This window comes from Natrix helvetica, assembly GCF_964273705.1.
Source record: "Natrix helvetica genome assembly, chromosome: 1".
NCBI lineage: Eukaryota > Metazoa > Chordata > Lepidosauria > Squamata > Natricidae > Natrix > Natrix helvetica.
In genome coordinates, this window is record NC_138548.1 from 41,137,952 (window position 1) to 41,155,981 (window position 18,030).

General features: G+C 37.2%; 1 protein-coding gene across 8 annotated transcripts in view; it reads right to left on the reverse strand.

The window, feature by feature from the left end:
• Positions 1-1,681: 1,681 nt before the first annotated feature.
• EVL (Enah/Vasp-like) overlaps positions 1,682-18,030 on the reverse strand; it is a 195,030-nt gene continuing 178,681 nt past the window's right edge. For 5 of the 8 annotated variants that reach the window (XM_081949672.1, XM_081949669.1, XM_081949675.1 and 2 more), the window contains 9 exons: positions 12,564-12,784; positions 12,284-12,399; positions 11,651-11,711; positions 8,701-8,764; positions 7,335-7,401; positions 7,171-7,233; positions 4,926-4,992; positions 3,882-3,939; positions 1,682-2,320 (listed from right to left, as the gene is read on the reverse strand). In XM_081949672.1, the coding sequence (XP_081805798.1) occupies positions 2,283-2,320; positions 3,882-3,939; positions 4,926-4,992; positions 7,171-7,233; positions 7,335-7,401; positions 8,701-8,764; positions 11,651-11,711; positions 12,284-12,399; positions 12,564-12,784 (755 nt within the window). In that variant the 3' untranslated portion in view covers positions 1,682-2,282. The remainder of the gene's footprint in view (positions 2,321-3,881; positions 3,940-4,925; positions 4,993-7,170; positions 7,234-7,334; positions 7,402-8,700; positions 8,765-11,650; positions 11,712-12,283; positions 12,400-12,563; positions 12,785-18,030) is intronic. The other 3 variants (XM_081949673.1, XM_081949676.1, XM_081949670.1) reach the window with 2 other exon arrangements.

Here is an 18,030-nt window from a genome sequence, read left to right on the forward strand (position 1 = left end):
CTAGTGGAGACATGATAGCAGTGTTCCAATATCTCAGGGGTTGCCACAAAGAAGAGAGTCAAACTATTCTGCAAGGCACCTGAGGGCAGGACAAGAAGCAATGGGTGGAAACTAATCAAGGAGAGAAGCAACTTAGAACTGAGGAGAAACTTCCTGACAGTTAGAATAATTAATCAGTGGAACAGCTTGCCTCCAGAAGTTGTGAATGCCCCAACACTGGAAGTCTTTAAGAAGATGTTGGGTCGCCATTTGTCTGGAACGGTATAGGGTTTCCTATACCATTTCAGACAAATGGTCTGAAAGGCAGGGGGTTGGACTAGAAGACCTCCAAGGTCCCTTCCAACTCTGCTATTGTATTGTATTGTATTGTATTATGGTACGTACCCGATTCTCTTTTTAGGGTACTACAAATGTTAATAGTTTCCAGAGGGGTTAAGCATGTTATTCTATTGCAGCAAAAAAGCAACAAAATCTGTGTTACCTTAAAGATGAATGTATTTATTATCACATAATAAATGGACTACAGTCTGCTTCCTCAGATGTATGGTTCATTATTCTGAAATTTATATTATATACTCTTGATATGACAACTCACCCCCCCACCAACAAACAAACAAAAAACACAACCCCAGCAGTCACATAGCTCCTGAAGTGTGAAATTGGAGGTGCTTCCACATTTTAAAAAATCAGAGTTTTCAAAGGAACCAAAAAACTTTATTTAAAAAAACTAGCCAGTGCTCCACTTATTATTATTACCTAGTACCCCCACCCCCACCCCCACCCCCATGTTGTAAGTTATTGAGCAACATGAGATGCACAGTATTATTACTTCTTTCTAATCAGCAAGAGATGTTTTATAGTCCAAGGCAGGTAAATAAATCATATATTCAGGACACAAATGTTAGGCTTGGTCTCTGACTTTCCCATAAAGTGAAAGCCTAAGGAGACTTTTGAGGGTCCTGTTCAGGAGAAACCTCCATATAATTTCAAGAGAAAACAGTTTCAAGGATACTACCAAAACTTTTCATGTGGGTTCCGCATAGCTCTAGTGGTTTGTTCAAGCTAACATACATTTTAAGCCTAAGCAAAGTAAAATAGTTTGCTATTAATTATCACACAGTATTTATGACAAAATATTGGATGATGTGTTATGGGGAGATCTATTCAGTGCAAACTTGTTTTGGGGGAAGAATACTAGTAATTCTGAATATAACCACTATATACAGAAGACATGCTTAAAAATGATGAAAGACATTTTGTCTTTGGAGCTGTTCTATTCTCCAGTCTAGGTCCAGTGATTTGCAGCCATCAATTTTGTAAATTGATATATTTCATACAATAGCCAAGAGATGTAAACATGAAAATGTGAATTTTCTATTTCTCTAACTGTATTTCTGGTAGCACCACCAGAGGTCAGATAAAGACCTGGTTTACACAATATGGAAACCATAAGATTTCCTTAATTTGGTATAACATCTTGTGTGAATTTGGACAATTCAATAAACCATGGCTTCATTCAATGTGTAAACATAGTCATAGCCATTTCCTTTGGAATGCCATCGCTGGTCAAGATTGCCAAGTTGGCCATCCCTGTTGTTAATAAGTAGAAAAGTATATATTATGAGCCCAAATCTATTGCAAGAATGAACTGAAAGAAAAGCCAATCAATGCCACAAATGCCACATGGACAATGAACAATTTATTACCAGTATGAGCACAGATGCTGTGATGCACTGATATACCGCTTTAATATTGTGGTAGCTTTGAGACCAGGGACTTCCTGGCTGACAGCTGGCATCTTCTGGCCTCAACTACTGATGCCATTAATTAGATTCTGTTGGCAAAAAGGTTTTCATTTACACTGCAGACTACCAGTAAAATTATTTTGAAGTCATCTAATAAAAGCAAATGGATCACATGTTTCCTTACCTACAATATACTAAAAACAAAAATGTCATACATTTAAATAAGCAAATACAAAATACAAAAAGGCTGACCAAATCTGATGTGCATTATCAGATGAATTTTAAAAATCCAGATAAATTTTTAATATTTTCCATTTCAAAGATTTTAAGACTTTTTTTTCTTTCTTTTTTTTATATGAAGCAAATCCAAGGCAGTAGCAAGCTTCAAAGTCTGCTGAGTCTGCTAATAAAAAGGATTTTAAAAACAAAAGATGCTGTCAGGTGTCCTCTTTCACCATTCTGCATGATCTTGGAACACTTAGAAATGAACCATCACTTTGTCATGTCCCTTGCAACTTCCAGATGGTCTCGTGGCCATTATGTTGTGCTGATTCGACTCAATTCTTGCCTGATTGCTGAAAAACAACAAGAAGAACCAAATAAGATATAAGCCATGTCTTATTAAAAAAGAAAAGATAACCACAATCTCATGCCTAATCTAAAGTCCATCAAATAATTCATGAGAATTGTCGGAAACAGCAAATAGAGAAGCAGCACTGAAAAAATTAGGTTGAGCAGATTAGTTCCTGGTAAAATTCAGAAGACACAAGCACCTAAGTGGCCTGGAGTTTCCTCTCTTGCTGTCTATTACACATCAACTTTATTGGTCTCCAATGTGTAGGTTTGGTATGTTTCCTTAGGGTATGTTTCCTTAGTCTGGTATGTTTCCTTAGTATAGCAATGCAGAGCAGGTAGTATGTGAGACAAGGCACTCTTCTTCCACACTAGGAAAGGTTTCACCTTTATATGCTAGTTGAGTAGAAAGCCTGTCCTGCATTCTGACATCTCAAAACATAGTGACAGCAAATTTACTTCCAGACCACTATTTTATTTTAAATAAGAATTGCCTCCATCACTTTTTATCCAAACCACACCTGTTAATTTTTCAAGCCTGTAACATTCTATTCTGGTTTATGCTTTTCTAGTTCCCCAATTTCTGAAAAGCCTCTGTATAAGCTGTAGCATTAATGGTTGCACCTAACTAACCTTAGTTGATTTCAAAAGCTAAGCTTGACTACACCTGGCTTATCTGAACAGGAGACCATCAAGAAACTAAAAAAATAAAAAGCATTGGAAGTCAAACTATGTTTGTAATGTCACTGCAGAAAATTACACAGATATGTCCGTGTAGTCCCCAGGAGTTGAGCTTAAACAGATTGGAATTATAATATGGCAAAATGTATTTTTACTTCCCTTTATGCCAATTCTGAGTTCAGTTGACAAGTTGAAAGGCAATCTTTCATTCTGTGTTATCTTGGAGTGGTATCTGTTTTCCTCTCCAACAACCCATATTGATTGTGAGTTTAAGATATACCTAAAGCTGCTGCAAGAACAAATGCAGGCCTAGGAGGGAAGCCTGGTTTCCATGTTTTGTGAAAGTTAACTGAGCATGTTTACTTGGTGTGTAAATCATAAAAGGTTTCAGATCAAGCTGGGGGAAAAACCCCACACTGCTTCAAGTGTTTTCTACCTGACTTCTCAGGGAATCTGAGCCTTATAAACTAATCGATAACTCTTACATTCTTTCTTGTGCTAAACTAAAATTGAAGGTCGAAGATTCTCCTATCTACCACTTTCCTAAAAGTGGACAATGGAAAGAGGGTAGCCAGACAGTCATAGCCGTTAAATGGATATAATCCTGACAGGGTGGACAATGTCTTGCATCTCTCACATGCACCAAAGTTAAAGCTTCATAATCTCCTCACTGGGGATGAGAGACACAACTGTCCCAACATCTGGAATGCAGTTTATTGCATGCAGTTTATTGAGAAAGGGTGTGGTGGATTAAACTGTTGTGCTTGTCCTTGTTGATGAACACCGTTAACCAAATTAACATTTATAAGACAGGAAATGGAGTCCATCTTGATCCCTTAGCCCAGGCCAATGAAAAAAATTAAGCCCTTCTTAGCTTCTTACCATCAATTATCTCTTCTTTTACTTTGTGTAATTCTTTTACAACTTCCTCCAATATTTCCTACAGAAAGAAAAACAGAAGGCAGTTGAACAATGCTCTTCGACACTGTAAAGGCCCAAGTCCCTTAAAATGGTAAAAATAAAATTCTCCCAAATATTCCTGTAAATGCAATTTGAACTTTTGCACTACAAAAATAGAGTTAAAATGCACTATTGAGAAAGATGATTTACTGAGGTTAAGCAACCTTTAGGCTTACTTGACTTGCATAATAACAAACTGAAAAGTGAGTTCTCATGGAATTATTTTGGCACGGAATGCCCACATGATGAATAACTATGCATATGTCAAACACTACAAACAGATGTAGACTTTTTGGATTTGAAAGTAAGGGCCAGCTGAGACAAACCTGGTTTATAGAGAAAACACATATTTTATTGTTGGGGGTGGGAAATGCCCTTCACTACACAGAAAATAGAAGACAATCTTGAATTTCATGCTGGCACATGTTACTGCTTTCTCTTTTTGCACATTTAATGCAGGGTCAGAGGGACACAGATCTTAGCAAATACTTTGCATGCAAGAAAATATTCAGATTCAGCCCCTGCTCTCTCTTTGCCTGACATCTGGAGAACTGGTATCAGTACTGAGTTAGATATACCAAAGATCTGACTTAAATATAAAGCAGGTAGGTTATTTGTGGAACCATAGCACTTAGGAATGGTTTGTTTAGTAACTAGGTTGAGAGAATCAGAAAATAATTCATACATCCACACCTTTTCTCATTTTATTGCCTTCGCAGGTCATGAAAATGATTCATTTCTTTGTGAGACAGACATTTCATAGCCAATTCTGCCCAAATGGCTCTCTGAAGAAACATTGCTTAGTCTAGCTAAGGTACATAGCTTGGTACAACTCCAGGCTCCATTCTTGAATTTTCAGTTAAGCAAGCAGAAATACTGAACAGAATTGTCATTTTTTCCTGGTTTGAACACCATTAATAAACATTTCTTCTACCAATATTCATCAAGCTATTCATTCCAACTCACTTGTTTCATACGATCAAAATCTAAAGTGTCCATTGCCACATCATTACTGCTGTTTGCTGGCTTCATCCTTGAGACAGAACAAAAGAAAATAAGAGACAATTCCATGCTGTGTTCCACAGTATTGAGATGTTAGTAATTCCTTATAAAATGGTATTTAAAAGGAGGTGGAAGTTCACCATGCAGCTCAACAAAGGTTTATTGTTTGACATTCTGTTACGTTTTCTATATCACTTAATGGTTAGGCAATTTTGCTACACAAGCAGCTTCAAAACCTGCCCAGTGTAAATCACTGAAATATTATTTTAGCTTTGAAAATGCCCCAGGGAAGAGGAGAAAGCAAACCAAATTATATTTGCGTACCTCAAGATTTTTTTTTATACCTGTAATGCTAATTCAAATAGTTTCCATGGCTACTTTACTTCATATACTGTTATTGCAGTTAATTATTTACTAGATACTGTTTACAATGGCTTCATTGCCAGGATAACAGCTGGGTAACCTTTCAAAAAATTCTGTTCATTGTGCAAATCTATCCTTATTTTTCCTATTAATCATCTTCGACATCACCATCATGTGATAGCAACAGTATCACTACCACCAATATATATGCAAATTTATGTGCTGAAGAATCTATCATCTCTGCACAATGTCTCCTCTTTACTCAAGCCATTTTGGTCACAACTCATTCCAAAGCCTGAGCCATAGGGACATCATGTGGTCAACCCAAGCAATAAATCAGGAACCAGAAGAAGTTTATATGACCTCTTTTTGTCTGAAGTAATATGGAAGGCTGAATGATGATTACATGGTAATTACAGGAAAATTACAAGTGAAATGTCACTATCAATGGACTATTGGCATTTAAGGGCGAATGCAATTTGGACAGTATAGAAAAGGTTATATGCAAATATCTATCTTTTATAGTCTTTCAAACCCAAATAATTCTGTCCCATCTTTTTGGTCAATATTCAAAGGCTATGCAATAGATCAGAAATAAAATATTCATTAACACCCATTGCAGTTTTTTTTTCAATTGCAGAAAAGTCAATAAAAACAATTTTGTACAATTTATAGTATTTTTTCTAGCATATGTGTACGTATCTGCATATATATTTTTTGCAAACCCTAGAGGTTGAACTAAGAACATCCAGCAAAATATTTCAGACTCGACATCTGGACTAACCAAATGGTTATAGTGCTAAAATTATAATCAGATTTGGCTAAAATCTAAGAGGTACATGCATATATAATTTAGTTTTGGGAAGGAACCTACCAAATTTCATTATATATTTTTACTTATTACATTTATTGAATATACTACTGTAATATGAAGCATATAGTTTGATGCTTCTCAACTCATGTTTAAAGTTTTTACAGAATAGTCACTGTGAGTATGTGATCAGGCAGGGAAATACATGATGTGGAAATTTTAATCATCTCTTTTATTATATTGTTATTAGGCAGGTAAGAGAAACAGCTGTTGACAACTAAATGCCTCTCATCTAGTGCAAATCTGATGCTTCAGGGTATAATTTTCACTGTGAGTGCTGCATTTTGGAAGGGGTGCATGGGATGTTAAACCAAAGCAATCATTATTGGCATTCTGATTTTAATTTGGCCTTCCAAAGCCACTGCATAAAATATTGGAGAAAAAAATTAAAAGCATAATTCAACATCAAATAATGTTTAGTATGCTGACATTCTCTAATGTTAAAGTGACATCCCCATATACTGTATCTGTGGTGGAATGATCTGTAGGTACGCTGTATCTTTCCATAATGTATTTTCTTTATGTAATTTCTACATCTCATAGGTCCTCCTGTTAGATTCCTTTGTGTAACATATTTAATTTAATTTTAGAACAATGTTTTTTTTTAACAAAACGGTCACAAAATATACTAACAGCAATGAATTTTTTTCAAACTACACATCAAACTAGACATTATTTTTCCAACAAAGAACAGTGGTTTTTGCTCACTGCTTCTGTTGAATTCATTCTCATCTTCGTGGTATTTCCATGTAAAAGCGACCCACAATGGATTTTAATTACCTGATTTCAATTATGTAATCCTAATGTAAGCATCACTGACATATAAGCAGCAGAAAGCAAGCAAACAAGCAAACAAAAAGAGATGGTGAGTCACATCCAGACGTATAGCTTGTTAGTTGTTGCATGAAAAGTTACATGTTTTCTGCAAAGGATAAACCAAAACACTACAGAGAAGTCAGGGCAGTTTTTCAGTACCTAAAAGACGGCTGAAACTGAACAGGACCTTTAGATTCAGGACTTCTCCCCACTGATGGGTTTCTATGCAATGGAATGAGAGGATACAACATGATCACATCCAGAAGCATCATGCACAGGTCCAATACATGCAGGTGATCCATACATGATGCTCTGCAACTAACCTAGAGAGTAACGAAGTGACCGGTTTTTCCATGGAGTTGCTTCTCTCCCAAAGTTTCTTGCCAGCATCTAGGCAAAGAACAGACAAACAAACAGAAAGCTGTAGGAATTAGATTGTGGAAGAAGAGTTTAAGCAGACGTATGGGGAGAGGAGATAATTTTTTTATAAGAAACATACTAAGTTACCTAATATGTTTCTAATAGCAGCAGGTGTACAGGTGGAATAAACCCGAGCAAACAGATCCAGGTCAACAACAGATATAAATCTGCTAAATCAGGAATTCTATTAAAAACCTAGAACACTAAAGAAAGATCCTTTCAGCTAATACTGAGGAAATGAATTCTGGAACTTTTAGCAAAGAGTAACATTGCTAACTGAAGAATAAATAAAAATAATATAGCTTATCATTCATGTTATATTCCTTAATTTCACCATCCTTTGTATATATCCAAATCTATGTAGATTCTCTATAACTCATTAGTCCAGCAATTCTGTGGGAAAGATAGCATCAAATGGAAAGAGCCATGAGAGTGGTATTTCTCTTTTACCTGGCCTCTGATATTGTTTTGTTTTTTCATAGTCCTATTCTTTTATTTGGCTGGTTCCTTCTCCACATATCTAGAGTGATATGGGACACAACCATGGATAGCAATTCCCACATTGTCACTGTTGGTTGTAAGAAAGTGGATTCTCCTTATTCCTGCTCATGTGTGCAGGTTCTGTAGAGAAACACATCTTGAATCCAAACTGTTTGGAAAATTTAAAACCTTCATTACCTGTGACTGGTCTCATTCAATATATCTTTTTAAAAAATCAAGCAGACCTTCAAATGCAGAATAATATTCTGACGATTTCTCAGCAACAAATTTGCTAAATCAATATCACTGCAAGAAAGTAATCCACTGCGTTTAAGATATAATCTTGTGTGGTTTTGCATATTCGATTAGAAAGCAATGGTATTTAGGCGTGCTCAAAAATATTATGTTGACATATGGGTTGTAAATTTAGTTTTTGTCTTAAGATGTGTTAATTTCCAGACCAGACACGAATTACTGTTGCTAGGCTAACAACTCAAATTTAGTTATAAACCTATTTTAAACTTGCTTGAATAATCCACGACAGGCCGACCACAAATACTGATTCTCACAATATTTTAAGGTAAAAATCAAATCAACTACATTACTGCTTAGCAAGTTATCTACATGCTGTATAAGCACCAAATTACTGAGTCAGACACTCTTTCAATTATTGAGTGGGGATCTTTTAAAATATTTCTTAATCTCCTTCACATACATTTTGCACAATTTAGATTTCACCACAAATACAAATATTGTCAAAGGAAGATTACAAGTACAAGAGTTGAATACCTGAGGAATTCTGCTGTTGGACAGGGCCTCGTGTAACAGGTGTAGGAGAAGTACTAGCGTCTTCCTAAAAGCAAGCAAAAAGTTATCTTAATATTGTGACTGTGGTTTGAAGTACGTATGGTTTATAATATTCCTAGCTCTACAATAGAAACAGAATCCCATTATGTGGCAAAGGAGGTTGTCTTTAGCCAGGAAAAGCTATTTATTCATCCAGTCCTTTATTGTCAGCTGTTCTATACCTAGCAACCCGTAATCATAATTTACTGAAGTTGGCAAAAATCTAATACTGGTGCTCACAGTATTCTTCCTTCCTTCCTTCCTTCCTTCCTTCCTTCCTTCCTTCCTTCCTTCCTTCCTTCCTTCCTTCCTTCCTCCCTTCCTCCCTCCCTCCATATTAAATTTGTTTGCCTCTCAACTTGCCGTGAGGTGATAGTTGGTGACTTACATTAAAAGCAATAAAACTACACACACAGACACACACTTACAAAACATCAGGAAAGTGGGAGCCAATCTCACTTCAAGGGACAAGAAGTTCCAAAGGGCCAGAGCAGTGGTGGGATTCAGCCAGTTCGCACCACTTAGGGAGAACCGGTTGTTAACTTTCTGAGCAGTTTGGTGAACTTGTTGTTGGAAGAAATCATTAGGGCAGAGGTCGTTAAATTATTTGAATCCCCACCACTGGGCCAGAGCCACAGTAGAGAAGGGCTCTTTTCCTGCCTCCCAAAAGACCCCTTATTAATAAGCATTTTATTACTTAACCTGTGACAGCACAGATGGGATGGATCAGTTCTATTGGGGTCAGGCTGTTTTTCAAGTAGCCTGGATCCATGCCATGTAGGGTCTTAAAGGGGATAATCAACACCTTGAATAGCAACCGGAAGCAAACTGGAAGCCAGTGCAGCTCACAGAACAGCAGTGTAACATGGGCCCAAAACCTGAATGTGCTGCTGCACTCTGCACAAATTGTAGCTTCCAAATGCTCTTCAAGGTAGCCCCATGTGCAGTGCATTGCAGTAGTTTAGACATGAGATAACCAGGTCTTGAATGACTGAGCATGGGGTCTTGTGATACAGGAAAGGCTGCAACTGGCACATAACCCAAAGTTATGCCAAAGCTCTCCCAGCTGGGGTTGCCACCTGCTCTTTAAGCAGAAGTGACAAGTCCAGGAGAACCCTCAGGTTGCAGTCTGGGTCTGCCTGGGGCAGTGCATCTGCATCCAGAACTAAAGATGTTGAAGTCCTGGACCTTGAAGCTCCACTTTCCCAGGGTTCAGCCAAAATCTGTTATCCCCCATCCAGACCTGTGAGAGGGCAGTAACAGCATCACTTGGATCACTAGGGGTGGAGATATAAAGTTCAGTATCATCAGCATATGATTATATCTCAACCCATGATGACAGATGATCTCACCCAGCAGCTTCACATAGATGTTAAAAAGGAGTGGAGAGAATATCGAGCCCTACGGCATGCCACAAAAGAGCAGCCATGGGCTGGCTCTCTCATTCCTATTAATACCGATTATGACTGGCCTTGGAGAAAGGAGCCCAACCAGCACAAGACTGTGCTTCCCAGTCACAGACCCCATTGCTGGTCCAAAAATCTAGTAGGGTTGATAGTATTGAAGGCTGCTGAGAAGTCAAGGAGAGCAACAAAGGTTGCACTACTCTCATCCTGCTCTCACCAGAGATGATTCACAATTGTGACCTTCCTTCCTTCCTTCCTTCCTTCCTTCCTTCCTTCCTTCCTTCCTTCCTTCCTTCCTTCCTCCCTCCCTCCCTCCCTCCCTCCTTCCCCTCACCCCAGTGGTTAATAATATAACAAATGAAATGTCCACAATAAGCCAACATTTAAGCAATTAGACTCTCCATGAGTAATGAAAAGATATCATGATAGGAGACAGTATCAATCATCAAAGCTTTCTAGCTCCATCTTTACTACTTATCAAAAGATCAGCAATGTGTCTAGTCTGGTTTCTAGGAACAGACTAGTTCATAATATCCTGGAGAAACTAGCTTTCTTGTCTTGGCCCCCTTCGCTCTCATGAAAATTACAAATTGCCTGAAGTTTTCTTTGGAGTAAACATAATGGACAGTTTGATTCAATGGTAAGTATTTTGTGATAAGTCATACAAACTAGCACTTTAAACTGCTCTGGAAACTCAGAGGGAACAGTGCAGAGTCTGCAATGTAGATGCACTGCCATATATTTTTGGTGATTAACACTGTCCTGAAATCAGACAGTGATAATATAAGCATAATATAAGAATTGTGAGTTCTGAATATCTGCAACAGAAGCCCTATGTTGATTAATTAATTAATTGATTATTAATGTACAGCAGGGGTCAGCAACCTGTGGCTCTGGAGCTGCATGTGGCTCTTTCATTACTCTGCTGCGGCTCTCTGTCACCGGTCAGCTCCACAATTGATAGGGCTTTCGGTTAGGACAGGTAGAGGAAAAAGGACACCACGCTAGGAGGAGACTCTGTGGTGGGGGAACCGGGCTTCCGCTCGGCTTCAGAATTGAATGGGGAGCTTCCGGTTAAGACCTTTGTGGCTCTTTTGAGTGTTTAAGGTTGCCAATCCCTGATCTACAGAATGAATAATGATGAGGGTGTTTTTGTTGAGAAGTCCTCACTCTCCAGGTAAGGTAACAACAGATACACCAGTAGAACCCGGCAGAGAACCTCCTTGCTATGGCTTCCATCTGTTCATCCAACAGTAGTGATGAGCCTAGGACTTGGGCTCCTAGAGATACTCACTGTTTCCCCATGAAAGACAACAGTGGGACTGACAGATGTCTAAAGCATTTTTCAATTCCTGATGAGGCAGATCAAATGTTTCAATATTAAATTATGTATAAAAGCAGATAAAGGCTACTCTTCACATGTTCTGATAGACATAAAAATGACTTCCGTGATTCAAATGCCACAGAGTCAGAAGAATTCCACTTACATTTTGGCTTTCCTCTTCTTTTTTGTCCACTGGCTTATCTGACTGAGATGCTGCTTTTCTCCTTAGGACAGAGTGAAAAAGGCTATAAATCAATTCCTTGGAAATGTATTTACAACTTACAAATTCAAATATGTTAATTCCTCCCAACATCGTTGGAATTACCTGTACAAATAGTGAAGGGGTGTATTCAGAAGTGTATTGGAGCTGGCTCACACTGGCTTATGAGAGCCAATTGGTTTAAAAAAAATACTTTTGTGAGTTAGTGGAGAGCAGAACTGAGCCTCAACATCTATGTGTCAATCAACTGTTTTGTGTCTAGCAGCATGGCATGAGAGTGGCAATGGGGCCGTCAGAACAGGCGGTTAAAGATTGAGTTGTATGCCACTGGACATATATAATGAAGAACTCACATTGACTAGCAAATAGCTCAAATAAAATCTCCATCTTCTACCTGAACTAACACTAGTGGTCATGATTAGAGATATGGTCCTTTGCTTTGAAATTTTGGTTAATTTTATATCAAGCATAATTTCTCTGGGCGATTTAGCCTGCAGTGGACCAAATCCTTCTAGACTTTTTGAAACTGTGGGCAAGAAAAAAGAGATACTGCTTGTCACGATCACCATCACTAACCTTTTTGCCAATAGTTTATTCATTTCCTCCATAAGACCACCTCCTCCACTACTTGTTCGATTGGCATCACTCTTGGCAGCACCACTGGGACTAGAACCTCCAGATCCATCCTCGGGCTTTTAGGACAGAAACCAACAACGTAGAGTCCATAAGCATTAATAATTTAACTGTTCAGAAAACTCTAAACACCAAAGACATCCATTCGTACTTCTTTAAATATTAGAATTTCAAGATCCCAATTTTAAGCTTATAATGCTTCTATCACAGCCAAGATCCTTACCCGTTGCACTCTTCTTAGTTTGGCACCAGCCAGAGCCGCTGCTAGTCCTGACATTGATCCATCATCAATGCTAGATCCTCCACCACCTGCTGGTAATGGGGGAGGAGGAGGCGGTGCGGTTCCCGTAGGTGGAGGGGGAGGGGGAGGAGGAGGGGGTGGTCCACCAGATGATGTGGGTATTCCAGTGGCAACAGAGGGGTGACCTGGTGGTAGGACAGGACCTGAAACGAAGAATTGTCATTCAGGAACTGGAATGTATTGCCTTGTTTGCTTTCTTTACTGACAGTTGCTTGGGCCAATAATAGCAGTCAAAATGAAAGCCATCAGAGACACAGTTTCTAGCATCATCAGAATCTCTCAAGTGATTTTATCACTGTCACACCAACATAGGGCTTGTTGGGAAATAACTTGGGTCTTCCCTCTTGCCTGTAACAAACAGCTGGCATCTCCCTCCACCATATTTAGTCTGTAGTTGGATGCCTTATTTTAGACTTAGGAATGCTACACTGGGAACAGTATATATCTTAGCATTTTATTAAAAAAATAGCAATGTGTAGTAAATAAAAAATAATGCATCTGTGTACATAATAATGTCCAGTAAAATCTACATACTTTGCAGTAATTAAACTGAATATGAGAGGGGAAAAGGGGGGATTCAACATTATACGATAACTCAAGTGGAAGAATTATAGCTACAATTTATGGGCATTATTTTCAGTCATATTGTGTTTTAGTAAAGCAAAAGATGTAATGATGGCTTTACTTCAGCATTCTTATTCAAGGCTTTTAATCAAAAAATCTCATCTCAAATCTTACATGAAGCTCCATTCAGGAGTACAGCTGTCAACAGTAACATTACACAACTCAATTTAGGTGACATTTTTAAGAGTTCTTTTAAATGTTTCCAAATTGTGTTTCTAATTCTGTTATTCTTTTTGAAACCACATAATCTCTCCAAAAAGAAAAGCTTGACTAAGTACAATTAAATCTTAGTTGAAATCCTATTTTCAAAGGCAAAGAAGTTCTATATGGTTCTTATGCAGGCAGGTGGTTTAAACAGATGACTCAAAAAAAATCATTGTTGCTTATCTCAATTATTTGTATGTATGATATTGGCATGTTACAAGCGGCAAAGGCCAAAATTCAACATTACCCCTAACCATTACAATAAATTACCTTTTTCTGTTTCCCATATATCTTAGCAGTTTACATTTAAGTGAATATAGAATTAATTTTTCTAAAATGAGATTAAATCCATTGCCATCAAACTTGTTATATAGTATAGATTTCAAAAGAACCCCATCTCTCAAATATGTTGCTCCTGTAATGGTCACAGTGCCAAAGCAGAGTAGCATCAGTGATAATTGCAGTGGACCTTCCTATAAACTAGCATTTCATTACACAGTTACCTGTGAGAACAAACTGAGCAGTCCAATCATATCTCAGGTGTAACAATATTGCTCAGGTGTAACACCAAACATGAAGACTTCTTTCCCAGCCTTAATCAAGGATATTTTCATAAGCCAGTAACCCTTATTGAAATTCAATGATTAATTTGATTAATCATAAGGGACTGTTCATTCAAAAGTTTTGAACGTTGTTCTTTTGAACAAATTGTTTTTCAGATACTTCATATATACTGGCTAAATTATCCACATCAAAATAGTATAGAGAGGAAAGATTTGTATAATGTTCCTAATTTCTCCCCCAATAATCTAGATTCAACGTATTTTCTAAAGATAGAACCAGTTTTCTTGGAGTCTCTGGGTTTTACCACAAGTATCTAAAAACAGCATAGAAGCAAGATATTAGATATGTATATTTCTGATCTGATCCAACAGGGATCATCTCATCTATATGTAAAATTTTATTCTATTGTATTAGATACAATCTGCATGGTTTCCAATTTATGTAATAGTTTGTTCTTCCTGTTACCAGATTAAAATTGTTTCCAGGTAACAAAGTATATGCTACTTCTCTTTTTAAAGTTACAATTTTAGAACACAAACATATTAGCAGGCAGGTTAATAGAAATATTGAGGAATAACCACTGTAATAGATTAATTGCAACTCCTTCTCTCTCTAGTTTAGAATAAGTATTTTTTTCATAATTAGTCTAATAAACAGACTTTGACCTGGCCTTTATAATTATCTTTTGATTAAGCATTCTTTCTGTAGGAGATGACCAGGCTGAGCCTGAGTTCAAACATGTCATAAGTCATGAACCCCTGCGCACCCACAAGAGATCTAAGTCCATTCTACCTTGAATGCCACTCTTGTCTCCTGCTCATTTCCTTGGACTATTAGTTGGTCAGGTTCGTGTAGAGAGCTTAAATCTACAATAAATCTTTATATTCATTTGAAGTGTCTGAATCTCCTAATTTCCCTGGCGCTTGACCCTTTCATTGTATTTTGAATAAGTATTTTCGGGTATTAGATGTTATGTTATACCATTGTCACCCTCTATCTTTTTTTCAAAGTAACTTAACTTCAGTGTTTCATATAAAAGTAGACTTACATTAATTTAGCCCTTTAAAACCATTATTACAACCAAGCCAATAATCAGTAATTAGCACCCAATACAAATAATTGTTAAGAAAAAATTAAGAGTTTTTAACTTATTTCAGAAATCTGTCCTTATTATAATGAATTGGGCAAAATCTAGTATATTAAAAACTTATACCAAAAATCCCAATCTTCAAAAGTGGTATTAATACGTGTGCAGAATTATATTTTATAAATATTTTTAAGATTAAACTGAAATCAGTATCAGGCTTTAGTCAGCATATTCTCGTAGTTAAGCCTGCTATTCATCTAAAAAAGAAATTAGCAATTTCCAGTAAGCATCATAAAAAAAATTATCATATGCTCAGTATATTTTGCAAGGTAAAGATAAAGGTTCTCCTCACATATGTGTGTTAGTCATTCCTGACTCTAGAGAGTGAATGCTCAATTCCATTTCAAAGCCGAAGAGCCAGCAATGTCCAAAGATGTTTCTGTAGTCATGTGGCTGGCATGACTCAATGCTGAAGGCGCACGGAATGCTGATATCTTCCCACCAAAGGTGGTTCCTATTTTTTCTATTTGCATTTTTACATGCTTTCAAACTGCAAGGTTGGCAGAAGCTGGGACAAGTAACGGGCGCTCACTCTGTTACGCGGTGCTAGGGATTTGAACCGCCGAACTGCCCACCTTTCTGATCGACAAACTCAGCGTCTTAGCCACTGAGCCACCGCATCCCTTGTCAATATTATTGTATTATTGTATTATTGTATAATATAAGGCTTAGTAATGCTTTAAAAAAAAAACGGCAAGAAAGAAAAGTGAATATTTAAAGCATGTTTCATTCCATATTGAATTATCTTCCAGACCTCTTGAGCTTTATGACCTTAATGTGTGAAGAAATATCCATTTTGATTATTGCATTTCGAGTAGATTTTTTAAAAGAAATAATTCTTTTGAGTAATAATTACCTATTTTGGCATTCAACCAACAATTCTCCCTTCTGCATAAATATATTTTTCCCAAGTGAACTACCTGTACTTTCATTTTATTAGGATTTCTTCTTGCTTCTGTTTAGCTTTTTATTGCTGTATAAATAACATGTAATTTTAATCTACATTTTGGAAACCATTTCTAAATTCAAGGCTACGGCAATATTTTAATTTGTAAAGTATTCTTCATTTTCCTATGCAAGACTCTCATAAAACAGGAGTTAACAGTACTGTATTCAGCTGTCACATTAAAACGACAAGAAACTACCTCACATTTGCTCTTCTCTTCTCAGAAAACCAAAGACTAGATTTGTCTTTCAATGCTACAACACAAAGTGTCCATTCCAATTTCAGTAAATGTTGCCTATAATGTGAGTAGGACTGTTTGACTAATGATAGTTCAGAACTATTCTAGCAGAATCGGCATAGACAACAATTTTAATCAGGGATGTGGAATCTTCTGGTGGCCAAGAGCAGCTGCATATAACATCTTGATGGCAACTTATAAAGTCAGCAGGACCACATCACAAATGTGTACAGGATTGGGTCTGGGCTTTTCTTCCTTCTTAAATTGTGATATTCCTGAACATTTTTTAGTGCAAGCATGAGTAGTTTACAGCACAAGGCTTGCATGTGGCACCTAAACATCTTTAATGCAAGCCTGGAAATGGTACCAATTGGGTCACTGAATTACAATATTGCATTTGCCAAACAACTGTAGCAATAATTCCTATAATTCTGAAGCTAAAAACAAACAATAATGTATGCCATAAAATAAGCTTGGAGTAGTGAAACATAGAAAGATTTCTACAGCTTTGAAACACATTCTGAAAAAAGAAGGAAAATTTATGCTCATGTTTGTGGCCAACTCTCTCCTCTTTGTTATACCTGCTATTGTCCTAGTGACCTATTTAAAAAAATAAGTGCATTTCTTTGCTACCAAAAGGTTGGTTTCGCCGCTTTACAGTGCACAGATTGCAACACATTATAGACACAAATATATATTATACAAATATAATACTCTTGTCAGATTTTTCAGCTACTAATCACAGATCTACCTTTATGACAGCTAAAATTAATTCCTGTCTTCTATGCTCTTTCATTGAAAACGCTTTGATCATTTAATAGGAATTAGGGCACTAAACCAGTAATTTCCCAACCCCGATATATTCCACATACATCACTTTCAACTGCTCAAATAGCATGGCCATTACTAAACTTAGAATATGCCAAGTGTAGAAAAGGTTGCCCTAAAATAATGATTTTACATGACATCATTTACAGCATTCTCTAGATCAGTGGTTCTCAACCTTCCCAATGCCGCGACCCTTTAATACAGTTCTTCATTGTTGTGGTGACCCCCAACTATAAAATTATTTTCGTTGCTACTTCATAACTGTAATTTTGCTAGTGTTATGAATTGTAATGTAAATATCTGATACGCAGGATGTATTTTCATTATTATAAATTGAACATAATTAAAGCATAGTGATTAATCTGCCAATCTTGGTTTGGGAGAAGATCTGCCAGGCTGGGATTTTCCAGGATAAAACGACCTCCCTGCCTGCCTCCAGCAACAGTTCGTGGTTTACATGAGTTTCACTTTATTAAGTTTACTTTTTTTACATTCTGCTCCCCCCACCCGCCCACCCAGTTTTTTCTTTCTTTCTTTCTTTCCATCCCTCCTTCTCTTTTCTTCCCTTTCCATTCCTCTCTCCCTTTTCTTTTCTTTCTTTCTTTCCATTCCTCCCTCCCTTTTCTTCTTTCTTTTTCTTTCTTTTCCTCCCTCCCTCCCTTTTCTTTTCTTTCTTTATTTCCATACCCTCCTCCCTTTTCTTTCTTTCCATTCCTCCCTCTTTTCTTTCTTTCTTTCCATTCCTCCCTCCCTTTTCTTTCTTCTTTCTTTCCATTCCTCCCTCCTTTTTTTTCTTTCTTTCTTTCTCTTTCCATTCCTCCCTCCATTTTCTTCTTTC